This window comes from Rattus rattus, chromosome 14 (genome assembly GCF_011064425.1).
Source record: "Rattus rattus isolate New Zealand chromosome 14, Rrattus_CSIRO_v1, whole genome shotgun sequence".
NCBI classification, from domain to species: domain Eukaryota; kingdom Metazoa; phylum Chordata; class Mammalia; order Rodentia; family Muridae; genus Rattus; species Rattus rattus.
The window spans coordinates 70,083,437-70,103,028 of record NC_046167.1 but is presented as its reverse complement, the minus strand read 5'-3'; the positions used below and the strand labels follow the sequence as shown (position 1 = coordinate 70,103,028).

The 19,592-nt window shown below is 51.6% G+C and overlaps 1 protein-coding gene across 1 annotated transcript in view; it reads left to right on the top strand.

Moving 5' to 3' along the window:
* Nucleotides 1-19,592, top strand: part of Sema4d (semaphorin 4D) — a 76,139-nt gene that overhangs the window by 29,105 nt on the left and 27,442 nt on the right. The window contains 7 exon segments of the mRNA XM_032919615.1: nt 353-420; nt 8,824-9,139; nt 10,512-10,657; nt 12,107-12,169; nt 13,772-13,870; nt 17,652-17,745; nt 19,327-19,440. Of these exon segments, the coding sequence (XP_032775506.1) occupies nt 9,034-9,139; nt 10,512-10,657; nt 12,107-12,169; nt 13,772-13,870; nt 17,652-17,745; nt 19,327-19,440 (622 nt within the window). The 5' untranslated portion in view covers nt 353-420; nt 8,824-9,033.

Below are 19,592 nucleotides of genomic sequence, written 5' to 3'. Positions count from 1 at the left end.
GAACAGCCAGTAGCTGGTGCTCGGAATCTCTCTGCACCACTCCCCTAGCATTTGTTTGGTTGGTTTTTTTTAGAGGAGAAGGAAAAAGAAAGAAAGAAGTGGTTGGTTGTGGTGTGCGCGGTGAGGTGAGCAGCAGCTGACCCAGGCTGTTCTTCCCTTTTGCGGGTTCCCCAGCACCTCACTTCCTTTGCAGCATACTAGCCCTGAAGGAACCAGGTAGAAAAGTCATTGGCCTGGGGCCATAAGTATAAGAAGGTGGAAGGAATTTGTATTTAGTGTCTGTCTGGAAGCCAGGCTTCCTATGGAGGTGAAGGACCCACGGCCTTGACTCTCCGTCTCTCATTGCTTTCAGAGATGTCTTCCTGAAGCTTCCCTTCTAGAGGTGCCAGGAACAACCCCCAGAGACTCAACACGGCACAGGTAAATCATTTCGCGTATGATTTGTATGTCCAGGTTGGCAAGTGATACCTTCTAGAAGCCTCCGTTGGATCTGGTGGACTGTCGGGTACCTTGTTCCCATGGGTTCATTGGAGCCTCAGGGTAGCATCCGGCTTTGATGCTAGACAGTGAGATTTCCTGGTTGGCCTTCCCTTCCCTGTCTCCATGTTCTCCTCCAATTTCCATCCCTCCTGAGCGATGGCTGCTAATGGTGTGATGGCCCTGTGTACATCCCGTGTGTTCTTGCTCTTCTCTTTAGCGGTGTGGGAATACCATGTGTCCGTGTGTGTGTCCGTGTGTGTGCGCGCATGTGTGTGTGTGTGTGTGTGTGTGTGTGTGTGTGCGCGCACGCCTGTGTCCCTGTCCCTGTGTGTGTGTGTGTGTCCCTGTGTGTTCATGGCTCCACATCTGTGGGATGAGTTTGACTATGTGCATGTGTCTCCTGCATGACCGTGCTTGACTGTGTGTTTGTGATTGTGTGTCCTGTGTCACTAGTGCCCCTCTGTGTGTATCTCTGTTTGATGACCAGCATTTCCTCTCACAAAGTTGGTGAGGGCCACAGCAACCATACTGCTTCTTCCTGCCATGAGGAATGGCACTTGAGAGCTGGTTCTCTACCCCAGATTTTGGGTGCATTTTAATTGGGCAAAGCTAAGAGAAATAACCAGAATTAGTGTATAAGACTTGTCTTCCCTCATTCTCCTCTTCCTGGGTGTGCAGTGATACAAAGTAGCAGCTCTCCTTCCTCTCACAGAGACAGCCGCCGCTGGGCAAGGCTGCTGTGGTAAGGAGGGAGGCCCTACCCTGGGTGTGCGAGCTTTGTTACACACATTCAGTTTTCATGGCTATCTGGGTACAGTTTGGCCAGGAGCCTTTTACGTGTGAGTCCAGGCACGTGCATGCCCTGGCGTACCTGTGGAGATCAGAGGATAACTTTCAGAGTTGGTTTTCTCTCTCCACCGTGGGTACCAAGGATTGTGCCCCAAGTCCTCAGCTTGTGGGGCAGAGTGGCTGAGTCATCTCAGTGGCCCGGGACTGAGACCTCATTATTCCTGAGGAAGTCTGCAGTTGGCCTTGGGGTTCTGAGCATTAGCTTGTTCCCCATCCCCCTTCCTGTTTGACCATCTGTCTTTCAATTTTGTTGGTCAGATGTTTCCCAGGTTCCTTGGATTTGCGGAATTTGAAAGTGCAGGCAGTTTCGTGCGCCCAGAGCCACATTAAATACCTGAATACCAGCCCCCCAGGACAGTCTCTGCTTGTCTCTGTGTAGGTCAACACTTGCTCTCCACATTGTGAGCCATAGCTCCCTCCTGGGCTCTACACCTTCCCTGGAGCGCTGTGGAGGGATGCAACAGGCACGAGATGGCCCAGGCTCACCCACCCGGGTCGCTGACTGCTTGGTGTGTAGGTGTACCTTCTGTCCCGCTCCAGTGGCAAACACAGTGGGGAATTTCTCCTCACAGTTCCTAGGGCTGCAGGCTGGAGCCACCAGGGAGCCAGAGAGCTTCTCTGTGGCAGGGTTTCTATTCCCTTCCCCGCCCCAAATCCCTTGTCTTCCAACTGCACCAGCACTGACTGATGGAGACCCAGGAAAACTATGTGGTGTTTGATTTTACAGTTCTTTAGAGGAGCTGGGCACCACAGAGCCAACTCAGCAGTTAGGAAACCTTTTACGATAAAGGAAAGTTGAGAATGCAAATGAGGGGCATGGTGGTTAACGTCGGTAATGGAAATTTCCTCACTCTCTTTGGGCACTGATGCGCATCGCCATTGTCAACTGCCTCCTGGGTAAGTACCAGCTCCTGGTGTCTGTGGTACTAGCTTCCTGGACCTGGTTTCGATATTAATTGACGCTCCGGTTATAAGCAATACCGCTGTCTCAGTTCTGCAGGTCGCAGTGTAGGACTGAGCTACGACAAGAGTCCGTGTCTAGGGAAGGCTCACTCCTGGCTTTCCTTGGTGCTTTTATTGTGTCCTGTCCGGTGGGAAGGGAAAGGGAGTTTCTGTGGAGCATCCTTAGGAGGGCTGCCCTCGTGGCCTCAGAGCCTCAAAAAGACTCTACCTACCCCCTATCACCATTACTTTGGGGTTCAGGACTCCACATAGAAATTTAGAGTGTCCTAGTAATTCTCAAGGTAGCGGCTGAAGGTTACCCAGGACGAGAGGGCTAACATCTTACCCCTGGCCAGCCACTCTCAGTACAGGGCTACATGGTCCCTGGGATCCAGGACCAATATTCAGAGTCCTGATGGATAGTAAGAACTAGTTGGGGGCCAGGATTTGGTGTGCTTCTTCAAATGAGTCGGTGGGGCTGGAAGAGGAGTGAATGACACCCTCATATCACAAACCCATAGAAAGAGATGTTGTGTCAGGATTTAAGCTCCGTCGTACCAATGGCATGCCTTTGCCCAGGTCTGCTGGTGGCTGCCCGCCGGCCCTCCATGGAACCCCACTTCACACCCAGCTCTCTCTCTGCCTCCTTAGTGCCGTCCTGTTCCCGCTGCCATTCAGTAGGCTCTGTGACCGTCACTCCCCTGTGCCTTGCCTCACAGGCTGGCTTCCCACCCAGCATGGCACCCACCCAGTGCTTTAGGGTCATGAGCTGAGGTAAGAGGCCATCTGAGTGACGCCTGCGCCCGTGAGGTGGCTTGAGATTTGAATGTTGACCTGGATGGTGATGCCCAGCTGCTCCCGCTAGCTGTCCTTGGCCAGTGTAACTACAGGAGAGTGTGTTCCTTAGCTCTGGGGACACGCTCTGAGGCCTGGGAATGCCATAGCTGGAACAATAGCTCGGTGTCAGGCAGCCACTCAGGAGCTCCTGGACCTCTCAGGGGACAGGGCCTCTGTGATTCTGTGGTCAGGCCGGTGATAGCATTACCTGTGCCAGCATCGCAGGTGTGGGATACCCCGCTAATGGCTGGCAGGGAGTGGTTGGAAAGCCACACCCAGCTGGGAGGGAAGGTGTGGCTGGACTATTTTCCATCTTGTAGCAGCCAGTTCCACCTCCTGTCTGAGCCGAGGAGCAGCTTGGAAGTAGGCGGAGCAGGCCCCTGTGGCCTGTGTCTTCAGGGATCTGGAGTCCAGGGAACAGTCTGCCTTACACATCCACATCCACTCAAGACCCCCAATGGTATTTGCCACCCATGGTGCTCAGGAGGGTGCCTGAAAGTCTGTGTAGCATCTTGTCTTGTGAGCACCTGATGGTATCCCTTCTGTGGTCTGTCCCCGCTGTCAGGTCCCAGAGAGGAGCCTTAAGTCTAAGACACAGCACACACACACACACACACACACACACACACACACACACACACACACACACACAGAGAGGGAGAGAGGGAGGGAGAGAGAGAGATATCTAGGTGCATATCTGCAGATGCACGCACACACAAACATGTAGACATGTGTGTTTGCACACACCTGCAGATACATGGGTATGTGTGCACATGTGAAAGCATGCATTTACGCTGTTACATACAGAGATAACATTTAACTCAGCATTTTGCAGGTGTGCCCATGCACATATACATATAGACACATATGGCATCTGTGCACACACATGTGCATGGGTGGTGTGAGCCCGGGTAAATATGTGTCGCTGGTTGATACGCTGACACAGATGCACACAGCTCCGTGTGCACAATGTGTGTGTGTGTGTGTGTGTGTGTGTGTGTGTGTGTGTGTGTACTCAACACAAGCATACACAGGGCCCTTAAGGCCATTAGCATTCTCAGGCCTGAGCTGGGTACTCACAACTCTATGACTGTGCCCTAGCTGGCTGGGGTCGGTCCTGTTTTCAGTTGCAGCCCCTGCTGAGATTTCCAAGATTTGCTGGAGGGGAAGAGTTGCCCTCTGACAGGCTGCAGGGAGGGGCCTCAGACAGAGAAAGAGACTCAGGCCTCTTTCTCCTGGGTTTAGAGTAGGCAGTCTTGCCTCTTAGTGTAGTAATGGGGCCTTCATGACCCTGTCTCTAATGGATGTCAGGCCCTCTTCTGGAGGGCCTCAGCTGTCACAGGGAGACCTCAGCTTCCCCTGGGGGAAGGGTGTTGGATCCCTTTGTTTAAATTTAAACACTGAGAGTGAGGTCCTGAACTTGGCATTCGAGGATGCCTGTGGAGCCGTTCCTGGAAGGCACTGTGGCAGCCTGTCTGTGTGGGTGTGGCAGGCGCATTGTTTAAAGTGAGTTTTAAATTGCACCAAACAGCGAGTTGTGTAGAGAAAAAAAGGAAAAAGAGAAAAAAGTCAAAGCCTAGCAGTCGTCTCCCTCTTCCCTCTGCTTCTCAGTTCTCCCTCTCTGGCCTCTTGCTGTCCCCAGGGGCTTGTTTTAAAGAGTAGCAGGGTGTAGGCAAGTCTATCGCCCTCTAGTGTCTGCCCATGAAATTACTGTGCTCTGCATGATGGGGTTGGGTCTGCAGGGCAGGAACCCATAGCTGAAGTGAGCACAGCGCATGGCTGAGCTCGTTCTGTGCTTCAGCCCGGGGCCCCAGTGAACCCCACAGTTCCTACTTTTAGTCCAGACTGGCAGAGGAGTTTGCTGGCTACCACTGAAGGCCAGAGGTGGCATGGGATCCCCTGGAACTGGAGTTTCAGACGGTTGGGAGCTGCCGTGTGGGGGCTGTGAGAAGGAAGGCAGATTCTCCATCTACAAGAGCCACAATTGCTCTTAACCTCTGAGCCATCTCTCCAGCCCCAACTGGTACATTTTATACCTTCTATCCGAGGGCAACCCCAGTCAGACGACACTGGGCTGGAGAGATGGCTCAGCGGTTGAGAGCACTGACTGCTCTTCCAGAGGTCCTGAGTTCAATTCCCAGCAACCACATGGTGGCTCACAACCATCTGTAATGAGACCTGCTCTCTTCTGGTGTGTCTGAAGACAGCTACAGTGTACTTATATATAATAAATAAATAAATCTTTAAAAAACTGTTTTCCTTAAAGAATTGTTTTAGCCTTGTCTCCTGACTTTTTCACTCCAGGCACAAGCTGAGGCCCCTTGTCTTGCACCCCCACCCTCCCACCCTACCCTCCTAGTAAATGTATCCCGCCCCCCATAACCCCCATCCCCTTTAGTGACTGAGGCTACACACTGGGCCAGGATAGCACATTCTGATGACATTTCCACTATGGGCCATCCTCTCTTCCCCTGGGGCTCTATTTGCTCCATTTTGAATGTGTTCGGTCATTCACTCTTAGACTGAGGGAGGAGGCTGGTCCAGCTTCTTAGCCCCGTTGTCAGGGCCCAGCCTCTGAGGCTTTCCACTTTGCAGCGGATAGAATAAGACCCTTATTATTTTATGTTCACCGAAGGGCCGTTAGACCTCCAGACTTCTGGTCTGCGTTTCAGATCGCAACATCGAGATGAGCTTAGGGTCAGACTGCTAGTGTTTTTATTATCACGGTTAGCCTAGTTCGTGGGATTGTTAACAGTAGTTCCCACTTAGATTTCTTTGGCTAGAACCTACAAATGTGTCGAACAGGGCAGTCTGCCCACTGAAGGAAGAAAGCTCAAGGTCTTGTGACCTAGAATGAAGCAGGAAGCCACAGAGGCAGGAGGGGGCCAGGCTGGAGATGGGTGAACGTGCTTCTAGTGTCCGGTGCCTTCCTTGGTCTCCCATCCACGTGTTTGGCTAAGGTGAGGGAGCTGAGGGAGTGTGTAGCATTTCATCCTGGGTCTGCTGACACTCACAGTTCTGAGAAGGAAGAGGTTAGGGTTCTGTGTTGTTGCTGCTGAAGATGGACTTTCGGGGTAGCCCTTCTGCACCCTGCCCAGCATGTACATCCTGTATTTCTCAGTCACCGAGTCTGTGAACCACCTCCTGCCCTTTCACGTTATGGTGGGCCATCCTGACTAGCGGCTTTGTGCGTCCGCCAGCTCACAGGTTCAGGGCACTGTGTTGGGTCTGGTGTTGGCCAAAGCCCTTCTGGTCTGTTAGCCCCTTGGTTCTGGACTCTTCTTTCTTGGTGTCTTGCTTGGCCATGCCCCACTTCTTTACCAGGACTTAATTAATTAATTAGTTTGTTGTTAATTAATTTTAGTTAATTAACAAAATAAATAATTAAAATTTGAGCCAGGACCTCACTGTGTAACCTGGGCAGGCTTGGGACTCACTATGTAGATGGGAACCTGCCTGCTTCTTCCCCAGAGTGCTTGGATTAAAGGTGTGCACCGCCACATCTGGTACGCCTGCTTGTTTGTCTGTTTGAGACACAGTTTCAGTTGTAGCCCTAGCTGGCCTGGACTCATATGTAGACTAAACTGGCAGTGAACTCACAGAGCTCCCTCTGCTTTGTGATTAAAGGCCTGCGCTGCCACCAAATTAATTTTGGAAGAACGGCCTTCTTTCTGCTTTGTATTTTTAAATTTTATTTCTGTAGCCCAGTCTGGCCTCAAACTATGTAGCTAAGGATAGCTCTGAACTTCTCTTTCTTCTGCCTCCACCTGCTGGTGTATCTCTGTGCCAGGATTTATGAAGTTCTGGGGACTGAGCTCAGGGCTCTGCGCGTTAGAAGCAAACATTCCACCAGTGGAGATCTCTACCCAGCCCTGAAGGAATGTTTTATAAAACTGTTCAAGCGGGCTGCACAGTGGAATGCGACTCCCCTACCTGCACGACCTTGGCTGGCGACCTTGCCTGGCGTTCAGCCTTCTCTGTTCTCGCCATCCTCTGCTTCCATCAGGGGGATCTGAGGAGGGAAGAAGCATCCATCCCATGCTACCTGATCCTCACAGCTGGAACCGCCTGCACCCAAATCAGAGGGCCTCCTGCCTGTCACAGCTCCCTTGTTCCAGTCATCTTCAGTTTCTGCCAAGCCCAGGGTCTTCTGGGCTTAGGCCTGTGTCACCAGTGGCTCTGTACCCAGGGGATGCTTAAGATCAGGGTGACATTGCTGTCCTGGCTATCCTTAGCACTGTGGATGCTCAGTGTTGGAGGGAGTTGGTGACCATGGCTTTAAGAGGATTCTCATGGCTCTTACGTGGCAGGGCGCACCGTGAGCTTGCTCAGCAAAACCCAGAGTTCATAATTGTCTGGGTCACTGCTGTCTGTTTCCCAGTCACTGCCTCAGTCCTTGGCTTCCTGCTTTCTGGTTGGATCGGGGTAGGAGTCACCCCTTGTGCTTGGCTGCTGTGAATTTCCAGGGTAGGACAGGGACCAGACCCTACCCTTGTTAAACCATTGCCTATAACTGGAGTCACCTCTTTGCATGTCACCTGTACCTGCTTTTCAGCTATAGCAATAGTTAAGGAAAATGGTCAGCTGCACTGGCCTAGAATATTCCACTCCTTGAAGGATGGAGGGGCTTGGGCTCTTTAAAAAGCTTCCAAGATCCATTGGGATAGCGGCCAGACAGCCTGTCAGGGCTGCACTTGAAGACAGGACAGGATAGGGCCCTGAGTGGAGATGCAAGAACAGCTGGCCCCGCCCTCTGTAGGAGGAAGGGTGGGGCAGGGGAGGCCTGGCAGGTGGGTAGATGCTGTGCCAGCATTGGGTCCACATCTGGAGACTGTTGTGCCCTGTCAGCTCCCAGTAGCCACACCCAAAGGTGAGGCCTATCTGTGTATCAGGGCAGCTGGTGTGATTCAGCGCTGAGCTCTGCATCCTGGGATCCTGGTGTGTGCTGGGCCTCAGGCTTGACGGGGGCAGGTGAGGACAGGGACAGAGGCCCAAGAGACCCATGGCCACAATTCCACCAGACAGCCAAGCCTGGTCTGGTCTTCTGTTTCTTGTTTGGACAAATCAGAGTTAATTGCTAGTGTTTCCATGGTAATTAACGTCTTCCTGGTGAAGCAGGAAGAGCTCGGGTTGCCTCCTGGGCTAGCTGGGTCCTTTGTTGTGGCTACTCCTGCAAACTGAGGCCCTGGGGGCATGTTTTCATGGGTGTGAAGGTTAGTGTGTGCTTACATTACATATGTGTGTATGTATGTATGTATATATGTATGTATGTACATGTGTGCATTTTTGTGTGCATTTGTGTATGGCTACACGCACTTGTGTGTGTCTACCCATGCATGTACATTCTTACATGCGTTCTCAGGCACGTGCCCTGTCCCTGCAATCCTCTGATGTCTGATAATTTTCCTGGGTTAGCGTGTCAGAAATTGGGAAGAGAGCCCTCCAGGGAAACTGAGACCTATATTATTCCTATACTTGTGGCGTGTCACCAAGCACCTGGCCGTCCCTCTAGCCAGTTATTTCCATATTGGTGTGTTTTAGCCTCGTTGTCTCTCTACAGGATCTGGCTGGCTGGCAGCCCCACAAGTCCTGGATGCCTTCCATGTCCCTCAGCGGGCAGGTTCAGACAGGATAGGCCGTAGGAAGGGATGGAGGGGACTGAGCGCCTTCTGAAGCTGCCGTGACCTACAGTCTCGTCATTTCCTTCTTTTGCAGGTCGGAAGGGAACAACGCCTTTGGCATGAGGTTGTAAAAGTGGCCTTTGCTAACCTGACATGTGGGGACTCAAGAACCCCACTTCCTATGGGCTCCAGTCTGTGCTGCTGGCCCCAGCTCTGGGGCTCTGAGAGGTTCCTGCTGCTACACCACAGCAGCCCACTGCCATTCATGTGTGTCTGTTGCTGAAGGCCTCGGTGGCCCCTGCCCATGAGGATGTGTGCCCCCGTCAGGGGGCTGTTCTTGGCCCTGGTGGCCGTGTGGAGGACTGCGGTGGCATTTGCCCCTGTGCCTCGGATCACCTGGGAGCACGGAGGTGAGTGTGAAAGCCGTAAGTGCCCGCAGCTCTGGAGAGTGTGGGGTCCCTGCTTTAGATGCTGTGTGTGTGTGTGTGTGTGTGTGTGTGTGTGTGGGTCTGTCAGGGCAGGTTTAACCTGCTAAGATGTCAGGAGGGTGCTGTGTGAGGAGGAAGCTCTGGTGGCTGCTTCAGGCCCCACAGCAGGTGCCAAACTTGAGTTAGGATATGTGACGTCAGCAGCTCCTAGCTCACTGGACGCTGACTCCAGGATGGGCAGGGCTGTTCCACGTTCCAGGGAGGGAGCAGTGTGAGGATGGAGTCCAGGAAGTAAAGGGCAATAAGAATGCCCACCTCAAAGCCACCTGGACACTCGGGATTCATACTCATAGGCAAGTTCAGAACTCACTGATGCCAGCGCGTAATGCCGAGCTCAGCATCACAGCAGGAACCTCCACACCCAAGACGTAGAGGCAGGAGGGCCGTGAGTTCCAGGCCAGCCTGGGCCACATAGCGAGACCCTGTCTTAGACAACCAGTATCGTGTATTTTCTTCCAGTGTTACCGTGTTCCTAAACTGTTGCAGGTTCAAACAAAGTGTCGTTTGTCTCTGGAAATCATTGGTAATGACTAGAGATTGTTTTGGAGAGACATGCGTTCTCCCATCTTGACTTTTCTTTGGAAGTTCTAAATCATTATATCTTTCTAAACCTAAAGTGGAGGGTTAAAAACACATTAAAGAGGTAGAGTGTAGACCAGGTGCCTTAGTAAGGGTTTCCACTGCTGTGAGCAGACACCATGACCAAGGCAACTCTTGTAAGGACAGCATTTAATTGGGGCCGGCTTACAGGTCCAGAGGTTCAGTCCATTATCATTAAGGCAGGAGCATGGCAGCATCCAGGCAGCCATGGTGCAGGAGGAGCTGAGAGCTCTACATCTTCATCTGAAGGCTGCTAGCAGAACACTGGCTTCCAGGCAACTAGGATGAGGGTCTCATAGCCCACACCCACAGTGACAAACTTCCTCCAAAAAGGCCACTTAATAGTGCCACTTCCTGGGCCTTGCATATTCAAGCCACCGAATCAAGTGTCTGTGATGTGCTGGAAGCCCCTGGTGTGAGGGATCTGGAACTCCACAGGACCTGGGAGACAGAAAAGGAGATTGGGGTATAGCCCAGGGATGCCTGCCAGCCTCAGGGCCCCAGCCGTGGGCTAGCTCCTCTCTTGCACTTGGTGGCTGCATTGAGATTACCTGGGGGTCCTGAGCTCTGCTCCATGTTGAGCAGCATCATTCGGTCCCTGGGACAAGTCTGGTTCTGACAGTGAGGTGGGACCGGGTGCGTGCAGGCTCACGGTGACTCCTGGGTTTCCCCCTCCCCCCTTTGCTGCCCACAGAGGTAGGTCTGGTGAAGTTTCACGAGCCAGGCATCTTTAACTACTCTTCCTTGCTGATGAGTGAAGACAAAGACACTCTGTATGTGGGTGCCCGGGAAGCTGTCTTTGCAGTGAATGCGCTGGACATCTCTTAGAAGCAACACGAGGTAGGTCCTGCAACTTCCCAGCCATAGCCCTGTGGGTGGGGCTGCCTTTGCTGCCCCCCACCCCCCCACACTCTCCCCCCATTCCCAGTCTGCACAGGTCTGGCTTGACCTCCACCAGGAAGCTCAGCTAGGCTGTTTCTATGCTGTCAGATCTGTGTTGAGTAGTACACTATCTGGTCACCTTTAAAAGGAGGAGAGAGTAACTGAGGCTGAAAATGACTAAAATTCATTCTGTGCATGTGTCAAACTGTCAGGAGAAAAATTAGGTCGAGAAGGGTCTGAAGGGATGGCTCAACAGGTAAAGACATGTGCCACAAAGCCTGATGATCTGAGTTCAATCCCCGCTCCTCCCAACACACACCACATACCACACACACACACAGACACACACACCACACCACACCCACACACATACACACACACACACACACACACACACACACCCACACACACACACACACACACACACCCCCACACACACACACACACCCCCACACACACACACACCCCCCCACACACACACACACACACACACACACACACCCCCCTACACACACACACACACACACACCACTCCACACACACACACATACCCCACACATACATACACACACATACATACCACATACTACCCACTCACCTCCACACACACCACATACCACACACACATACACACACACATATACACATCATACCACACACATATACACACCATACCACACACACACACACACACACACACACACACACACACACAGAGAACTCCCACAAGCTGTCCTTGCACCTCTGCTTGTGCACCCTCACACGTCCACATCTACACATAATAAAAATGTGATAGAAAGCCCTAAGGGTGATGCAAAAGAACAGATGAAAGCCCCCGATTTTGGATAGAATTTAATTGGTTATACTTTTATTATATGGAGCCAGGGATCATAGGATGACAACCTTGGGCGTCTTTCCTTTGGTGCTGTCTACTTTTTATTTAATTTTTTTTTTTTTTTTTTTGAGACGTGGTCTCTTGGTCTCTGGAGCTTGTCAAGTAGGCTGGCAGCCAGCAAGCCACAAGGATCCTCCTGTCTCTGCCTCCCCAATGTCCAGTGCCACACCTGACCTTTTCACGAGTTCTGGGGCTCAAATTGAGGTCCTCGTGCAAGCACCCACTGAGCCGCCCGTCTCTCCTGCCCTCTGCTGTTTTGTCACAAGATCAGGGCTGTGTTATCCCTGCTGGTTTAGGGATGATGGTCACAGAACATGAGGAAGCCCTAGGGATGACTCTGGGATCTCAGCCCCTGCCTGCTCCCTGAACGTCTTGTCTTCCTAGTCTGGCTTTCTTCTGGCTGCAAACCAGTGTGCTCTGAGCTGTGGGGTGCCTTCTGTTGTCTGTTTTATAGCAGTTCCTTTCCCAGTGGGGCTGCCGTGAACCGGCTCTGACATGTTCCCCCCTCACAGGTATACTGGAAGGTCTCCGAAGACAAAAAATCCAAGTGTGCAGAGAAGGGGAAGTCAAAGCAGGTGAGCACAAAGAGCTCGCCCGCGCACACGCACATTTCGCAGTTATTTGGATCTTTTCCAGTACCGGGACTTCTTTCTGCATGCCCACCTGGCGTCATGTGATTCTGGTGGGCTCGGTCCTGTGGCAGCTCTCCCTGGGCCCCGGCGTCAGGATGGATGCTCTCGGGCCGGCGCTCTGTCTCCTCAGCTCTGGAGAAGCCTGTTCAAATGGCCTGGCCTTGTGACTACAGGATACGTCCTGTAGTTTCTGCTGCCCGCTAGGACCTGGTGTGAAATTGGCCTCCCCTCTGTGTTTCTGGGCCTCTCACACATCTACACCAGCCGTGCGAGGCCTAAGAGGTCTCAGGGATTTGATGGGCATCAGAAATGAACGGTGTGTTGTTGTTGCTTGGGTTTGTTTTGTTTTGTTGTTTTATTTGGTTTGTTCTGTTTTTGTTTTGTTTTTGAATTTTGTTTTCGGGTATCCGTGTGCCCACTCCGGGAGGACTGAGCCTTGTATCCCTTTTCTCAGGAGCTCTGGGTACTCTCTTGTGCCCACCTGGTGCCCCACAAATGTCCCAGGTTTTTTTTTTTTAGATCACAAATGTTTTTAGATCACAAGAGCCAAGTTGTCGCTGATAACGATCTCGGTGGCTCAGCGATGGCAGAGTGTGTCAGTTCTTAGCTGATTTCAAAAGCAAAGATTCAAACAGCCGCTCACAGTTTGTTTTTTCTAAGTTAAACTTTCTTGGCCGAATGCTCACTAAGCACTTTTCACCGTCCCGCTGGTCTCTAATTGGGGTGTGAACTCGGGATCTGAGGCAGGCAGGCAGGCATTATGACTGCGGCAGGCAGTATGTGTAGCCAGTGAGCGGATGCCTTACACCGCAGCGTGCACGTGGGGACCCACAGTGAACTTGGTAGGGAGCCCTCCTGTAAATGATACCCCGTCCATTTGAAAACAGTTGTTGGGGGGGACAGACAATAACAACAACAACAACAACAAAATCCTTTTTCAATTTGAGATAATTTCAGGCTATAGCCCATGTACTCTAAAATAGCACGTAGGTTCCAAATTGTCATCTTTGTTTTCCCACTGGGCCCTTGGGGATGCACAGTTGGCCGTCCCCTTGGGTCCAGCCTCTCTCTCTTAGACCCTGCTAGTCGCTATTTCTAGTTCCATGCTGGCGACAAGAGTATAGGGTGGGGTCCCCAGGAAGGCAGAAGGAGCCTGTACAATGTCTGTTTTGGTGAGATGGGCATCAGAAATGAACGGTGTGTGTTCAGCTAGGGTAACTACATGGCCATTTGTAGTGGGTTCCCCGGTACAATTTGAGGGTCGGCTCTGGTTTGGTCCTGGCTTTGTTTGGTCGCCAGAGACAGGCTGACCATCTATTAGGGACAGAGCTAAAGTCATTCCTGGCACCTGCTCTGCCCGTGGACCTCAGAGATAGGGTTCACGTTGCGGAGCCTGGCTCACGGTGCAGTGTGCCCCTTCTGTAGGCGTAGACAGACCAGTCTGAGCAGAGGAGAGAACCGGGCAATGGATGCCTGGCCTTTACGACGCGGACACGCGGGTTCTTTGGTGGGTGCCTGTTAATGGTGTGTGTGTTTCCCTTGCAGACGGAGTGCCTTAACTACATTCGAGTGCTGCAGCCGCTTAGCAGCACCTCCCTCTACGTGTGTGGGACCAATGCGTTCCAGCCCACCTGTGACCACCTGGTAAGGTCACAGCATATTCCTTTCCTACGTGCTCACCTACCAGCCTCGCTAGGGACTAAAGCAGAGCCAGCCTCTCCCGCTCTTTCTGCAAAGCACGAGGACTAAGAACTGTACAGTCGGACTGACTTCCTACAGCAACCGTAGCCCCGTTCCTCCTGACCAGTGTTCTGTGAGGCCCGTAGGATGATCCAAAACACCAAATTGGATGCTCAAAACATCCTGCGGAAGTCAAGGAAGTAGTCTCGTTAAGGGAGCTGGTTGGGGTTCCCAGCAGAGTCCTGGTTAGAGCAGAGTGTCCACGCCGGGTAAGGGTTTTAAGTGAAAGAACAAACAGCAGCAGAGAGATGCCGTCGCATCAGGAGCGTCCTGCATCCATCAGGAACTAACTGGGGAAGTTGAGGCAGTCGGCTGAAGCCACCTCTCCGTGGCCGGGCTCCCATGGCTGCCCTCCTCCCCACCCCCTTCCACTGTAGACACTTTGATATTGCGAGATTAAGTAACAGTAAGCTCTCTTGCAGACGATTCACCTCCTAGCCGCTCTCAAGGGCACGCTGTTTTCACTCTTGGGCTGTTTGCTGTTCTCCCTGTCACAGAGTCAGGGGCCTGGGAGGACACTGTGAAAACATGCTTGGGTCTGAAATGGAGGAGGGGCAACCCTGCCGCCAGAGCCATTTTCTCCGTGAGCTCAAGCAGCACAAGAAAGCTTACCCATACAACAAGTCGCTTACTTTGCCCTTGCCGTGACCCAATACTAGATAAAAAGCAACTTAAGGAAAAGTATAGAAGGCCACCTCAGTGAGACAGAAGGCAGAGTTGGGGAGGTAGAGCTGGCCTATAAACACCCAGGCACACCTGCAGAAACATATGTGTGCGTGTGAACACGCACACACAGACACGCACACACACACACACACACACACACACACACACACAGAAACATGTGCACACACATGTATAGACACTCATGGACACATACACACACACGCACCTGAGTTGGGGGTGTAACTAGACAAAACAGACTCATTAGGAATTCACTTAGGCAGCTAGGTATGGTGAGGCTATCAGAAATCCTCAGCGCTCTGGGAAGGCTTCTGAGTATGAGGTCAGCCTAGGTTATGAGATAGAGCTCAAAAGAAAAAATAATCGAGAGAGAATTAAGAACTGAATGTTTGTATAGATGTATGGGGAGGGAGCCACTGTGCAGGTTTACCTGGCTAAACTAACTGTAATATATTCTGGGATGCAACCAAAATTGCTTTGTGTTGTGTGTGTGTGTGTGTGTGTGTGTGTGTGTGTGTGTGTGTGTGTGTGTGTGTGTCTGTGTACTTGATAGAGTACGGCTTGTGGTTCTCATAGGCCTTTACGAGTATCTCTCCTAAGAATGGGGACATTCTCCTGCACAGCTGATGTTATCATTGCAGCTAAGAAAACAGTGATTGCCATGTCCCCCCCTCCTCCCTGTCCAGTAGCTTAGAGCAGGGCACAGCCCCAGTATCCTCAGGGCATCCCTGGGAGGTGTGACAACAGATGGGTCTTATCAAGTGGGTCACACTGTCACCTCAGCTCACACTTCCTAACCTGACTGGTGACCTTTATTGTTTTTGCTGGCCTGTGGCTTCCAGCCAGCAGTCTCTGGCAGAGCTGGAAGCTCCTGACTGGTGGGCAGCCCTGCTCCTCAGCCTCTCCAGTAGGTGCAGTGTGTGTTGACGGTCTACTTGCATATTCTCAGCGATCCTGGAGTTCTGATAGGCTGTCCTGTGGCTGGCTCCTGTCTCTTTAAGGTTTTGGCCTGCTGTATTCTTCCACATGTGTCTGTGTGCCTCTTGTGTATCCAGAAGTGGAAAATGGAAATTCTTCATCGTTTTGTGGGCATTGCCCTCACAGTTTGTCACTTGCTGGTGAACTGTCTCATGTTTCCCCATATGAGAACGCTCTGATTCATTATGTATTAATGTCTGGATGGATCTGTTTCTCCTTGTATGGTGTCGGTGTCTTGTTCTGTTTTATTTTTGTCAGCTTGACAGAAGCTAGACTTCTCTGAGAAGAGGGAACAGTTGAGCGAATACCTCCATGCGATGGGTCTGTAGGCAAGCCTCTAGGGCATTTCATATTAGTGGTTGACGTGGGAGCACCCAGCTCACTGTGGGGTGTATAAGAAAGCAGGCCGAGCAAGTCATGAGGGTCAAGCCAGTAAGCAGCATTCCTCCATGGCCTCTGCTTCAGTTCCTGACTCTAGACTGCTGCCTTGAGTTCCTGGCTTCCCTGATTGGGGGATTGTAAACTGTGAGCTGAAGTAAACCCTTTCCTCCTCTAGGCGTGGCATTTACCCCAGCAGTAGAAAGCTAAGATATGTGAAATAGGTTTCCTTGTCTGGTAGAAAGAGGTTATCCCAAGATTGTGTTGCCAGAAACATGGACACCAAACATGTTTGTGTCCTCCCCCAGTGCCAAAACGTATTCAATAACAATAAATCTACAAGGTTTAGCAGTTTTAGTAATATAAGTTTATGACTTTAGTCCTGCATACCTTGGTGATCTGGCTGAGGCAAAGTCAGATTCTTTTTTCCAGTCTTTTATTTGTTTGAGACCAGATTTCTCTGCCTAGCCCTGGCTGCCCTAGAACTTGCTTTGTAGACAAGGCTGGCCTCAAACTCAGAGAGATCTGCCTGCCTCTGCCTCCCAAGTGCTGGGATTTAAGGCTTGGGCCAACATTCCCTGCTCTTCTCTGAATCTTAATAGTGTTAATTGTCATAGCTACACAGCTCAGAGCAAATATTTGTGTATGCCATGTATATAGTTATAGAACGAATACAGGCTAATGATGCTTGGGGGTTACCCGGGCTCAGAGAGTCTGTATTGATTTCTAGTCAGGTCAGTGCTGGGAGAGAGCAGCTGTAGTCGAGCATTAGAGAGCTAGAAGCCTCCAAGAAGCCGGAAGCTAGAGTCTTCCAAGGCAGAAGGATGTCTGGGTATACAAACCGGCATCAGCCGATAGTTTCGTATTGGGGTTGTCCATCAAAGTGATGGTGTCCATCACTTTAGGGGACCAGGTGAGGAAGTTACAACCCAGATCTGTTAATTCTTGGGCCTGGTGTCCCAGGCATATTTAATACAACCGTGTGTCCCGATGCTCTCAGCTTGGGTGAATTCATCAGGTGGCTCCCCTTTCTGCTCCCAGGAGAAATTGTTTATCTGTCTGTTTTGGGTGGACAGTGCATGGCAGATGGTTTGCAGGTCCACCCGGGGCCTACTCGTCCTTTCCCTCAAAGTGGAATCAAAGGCCACTGGCAAAGTGGATTCTCCTAAAGCAAGGTACAGCCTGGAGACGGTATGGGGCAGCTTAGAGCCGGGCCCAGCCTGATCCCAACATGGCCTGTGTTGTAGTGAGCTTGGTAGTAGGAATGGATCCTCTAGGAGCTGCTGCTGCTGCTGCTGGAAGAACGGGGGTGAGGATGCTGTGGTTTGTTTCTGTTTGCTTGGTGTACCCTATTGTGTGAGTGGTGGTTGAGCAGGTACGACTGATCCTGGCTGTCCCAGGCTCTGTCACACACACACACACACACACACACACACACACACACACACACACACACACACACACACACACACACGAGGTGTATGTCCTTCAGGTGTCCGTGATCCCAGGGTGGGACCCACATGGGTCAGGCCCCCCTTGTTCCACACTCTGGTCTTCTCAGACAAAGGGGTCTGTACCTTTAAATGGTTCAGGGACAGGTCCTCAGCACCGAGAGGTTAGATGTTTTCTTTTTATTCCATTGTAGAACTTGACCTCCTTCAAGTTTCTGGGGAAAAGCGAAGATGGCAAAGGAAGATGCCCCTTCGACCCCGCCCATAGCTACACATCCGTCATGGTCGGTGAGTCCTGCGTCTGAGGCTCCTTCGTGCTCTTGAGTTTATGGTGGCGTGTGATGTGGCCACCTGGGCTTCTCAGCTCTTCCCTCCTCAGTGCCGCCTTCCTTGGCTTCCTTTTGACCCCAGGCTCCCTTCAGAGAAGGTGAGCGGCACATGGCACAGACTCCTCAGGGAGGGGAGCTTTTGAGTTTATCATTCGGCGGGAAGCTCAGGCTCCACTGCGGCAGCGCGTGCTTCTGTCAGTTGTCCTGCGCACCAGCTGGATGCTCCCTGGCTGCGTGCCTCCTGCTGTGGTCCATCTGAGGCTGGGGGGCACACGCTGTTGGACAGACAGTTCACCTTGGGATGTGACGGTTTAGGCTTCACTGTCAGTTACAATATCTAGTGAACTTTGAGGTATTCAGTACTATATTATTTTATTTATATGAGTACACTGTAGCTGTCTTCAGACACACCAGAAGAGGGCATCAGATCCCATTACAGATGGTTGTGAGCCACCATGTAGTTGCTGGGAATTGAACTCAGGACCTCTGGAAGAACAGTCAGTGCTCTTAACCGCTGAGCCATCTCTCCAGCCCCCTAGGTACTATATTATAATACAGGAGTTGTGTGTGACACTTCCGTGCAGTCCTAGGCTAAAGTGTGTATTCTGAGTGTACTAAAGTAGGTGAGGTAGGGTCCCCGGTGGAGGAGTTAGAGAAAGGACTGAAGTAGCTGAAGGAGTTTGCTACCCCCATAAGAACACAGTATCAACCAACCGGACTCCCCAGAGCTCCCAGAGACAAAACCACCATCCCAAGAGAACACAAGAATGGACCTAGGGCTCCATCCGCACATGTAGCAGAGGAGGGGCCTTGTTGGGCATCAGTGGGAGGAGAGGCCCTTGGTCCTGTCAAGGCTCGATGCCCCAGCATAGGGGAATGTCAGGGCAGGGAGGTGGGAGGGAGTGTGTGGGTGAGTAAGGGAGCACCCTCATAGAAGCGGGGGTGGGTGGGGGATGGGATAGCGGGTCTCTGGAGGGGAAGCCAGGAAATGGGATAACATTTAAAATGTAAATAAAAATATGCAATTAAAAAATAAGTCTTTAAAAAAGGGATAAAATAAATAAAGCAGGTGAGGTTGGACCACGATACCTGGCAGTGTAGGGGCCTTACACATCTTTTTTGACTTACAGTGCTTTTTACTTAGGATGGCTTTCTGGGGGTGTTGGACACTGAGGAGTCTGTCTGCTGTCGCTATACTGACTGCGGGGAATTCTCATTTGTGACTAGCTATTACCTGTTATTAACCTGGAAAAACACAGTTAAATTTGGTGACTGTGACTGTTCTGGTGAAAGACGCTGAAGTAGGGAGCAGAAATTCGTATCGCAGAAGACGGGGAGGCCCCCTTCCCAGCAAGGAATAAATGAATTACGGCAGCCTGGTAGGGGTGTGATAGCCCAGTAGAGGTGGAAGCATGAGGCTTGCTTATGGGCCAGCCTGGGCTAATGTCAGAACTTGTGTTAAACAGTTGTCCCCAGTCTCCACCACAGTCAGAAAAGCTCTGACTGGATCCCCTTCTTGACTCCCTCTTTACCACTGCAGGGGGAGAGCTCTACTCTGGGACGTCATATAATTTCTTGGGCAGCGAACCCATCATCTCTCGAAACTCTTCCCACAGTCCCCTGAGGACAGAGTACGCCATCCCTTGGCTAAACGGTAAGAAGTGGGTGCTGCCGGCCTACCATTTTATCGTTCCTCTGGCTGTCCCCGAACCACGGGGGATGGGGGCTCATGTCAGATCCTAGGCAGTGGGAAGGAACCCTTTGGAACTGCCCGAGGCCCACACCAGAGTAGCTGTCTCGCTCACT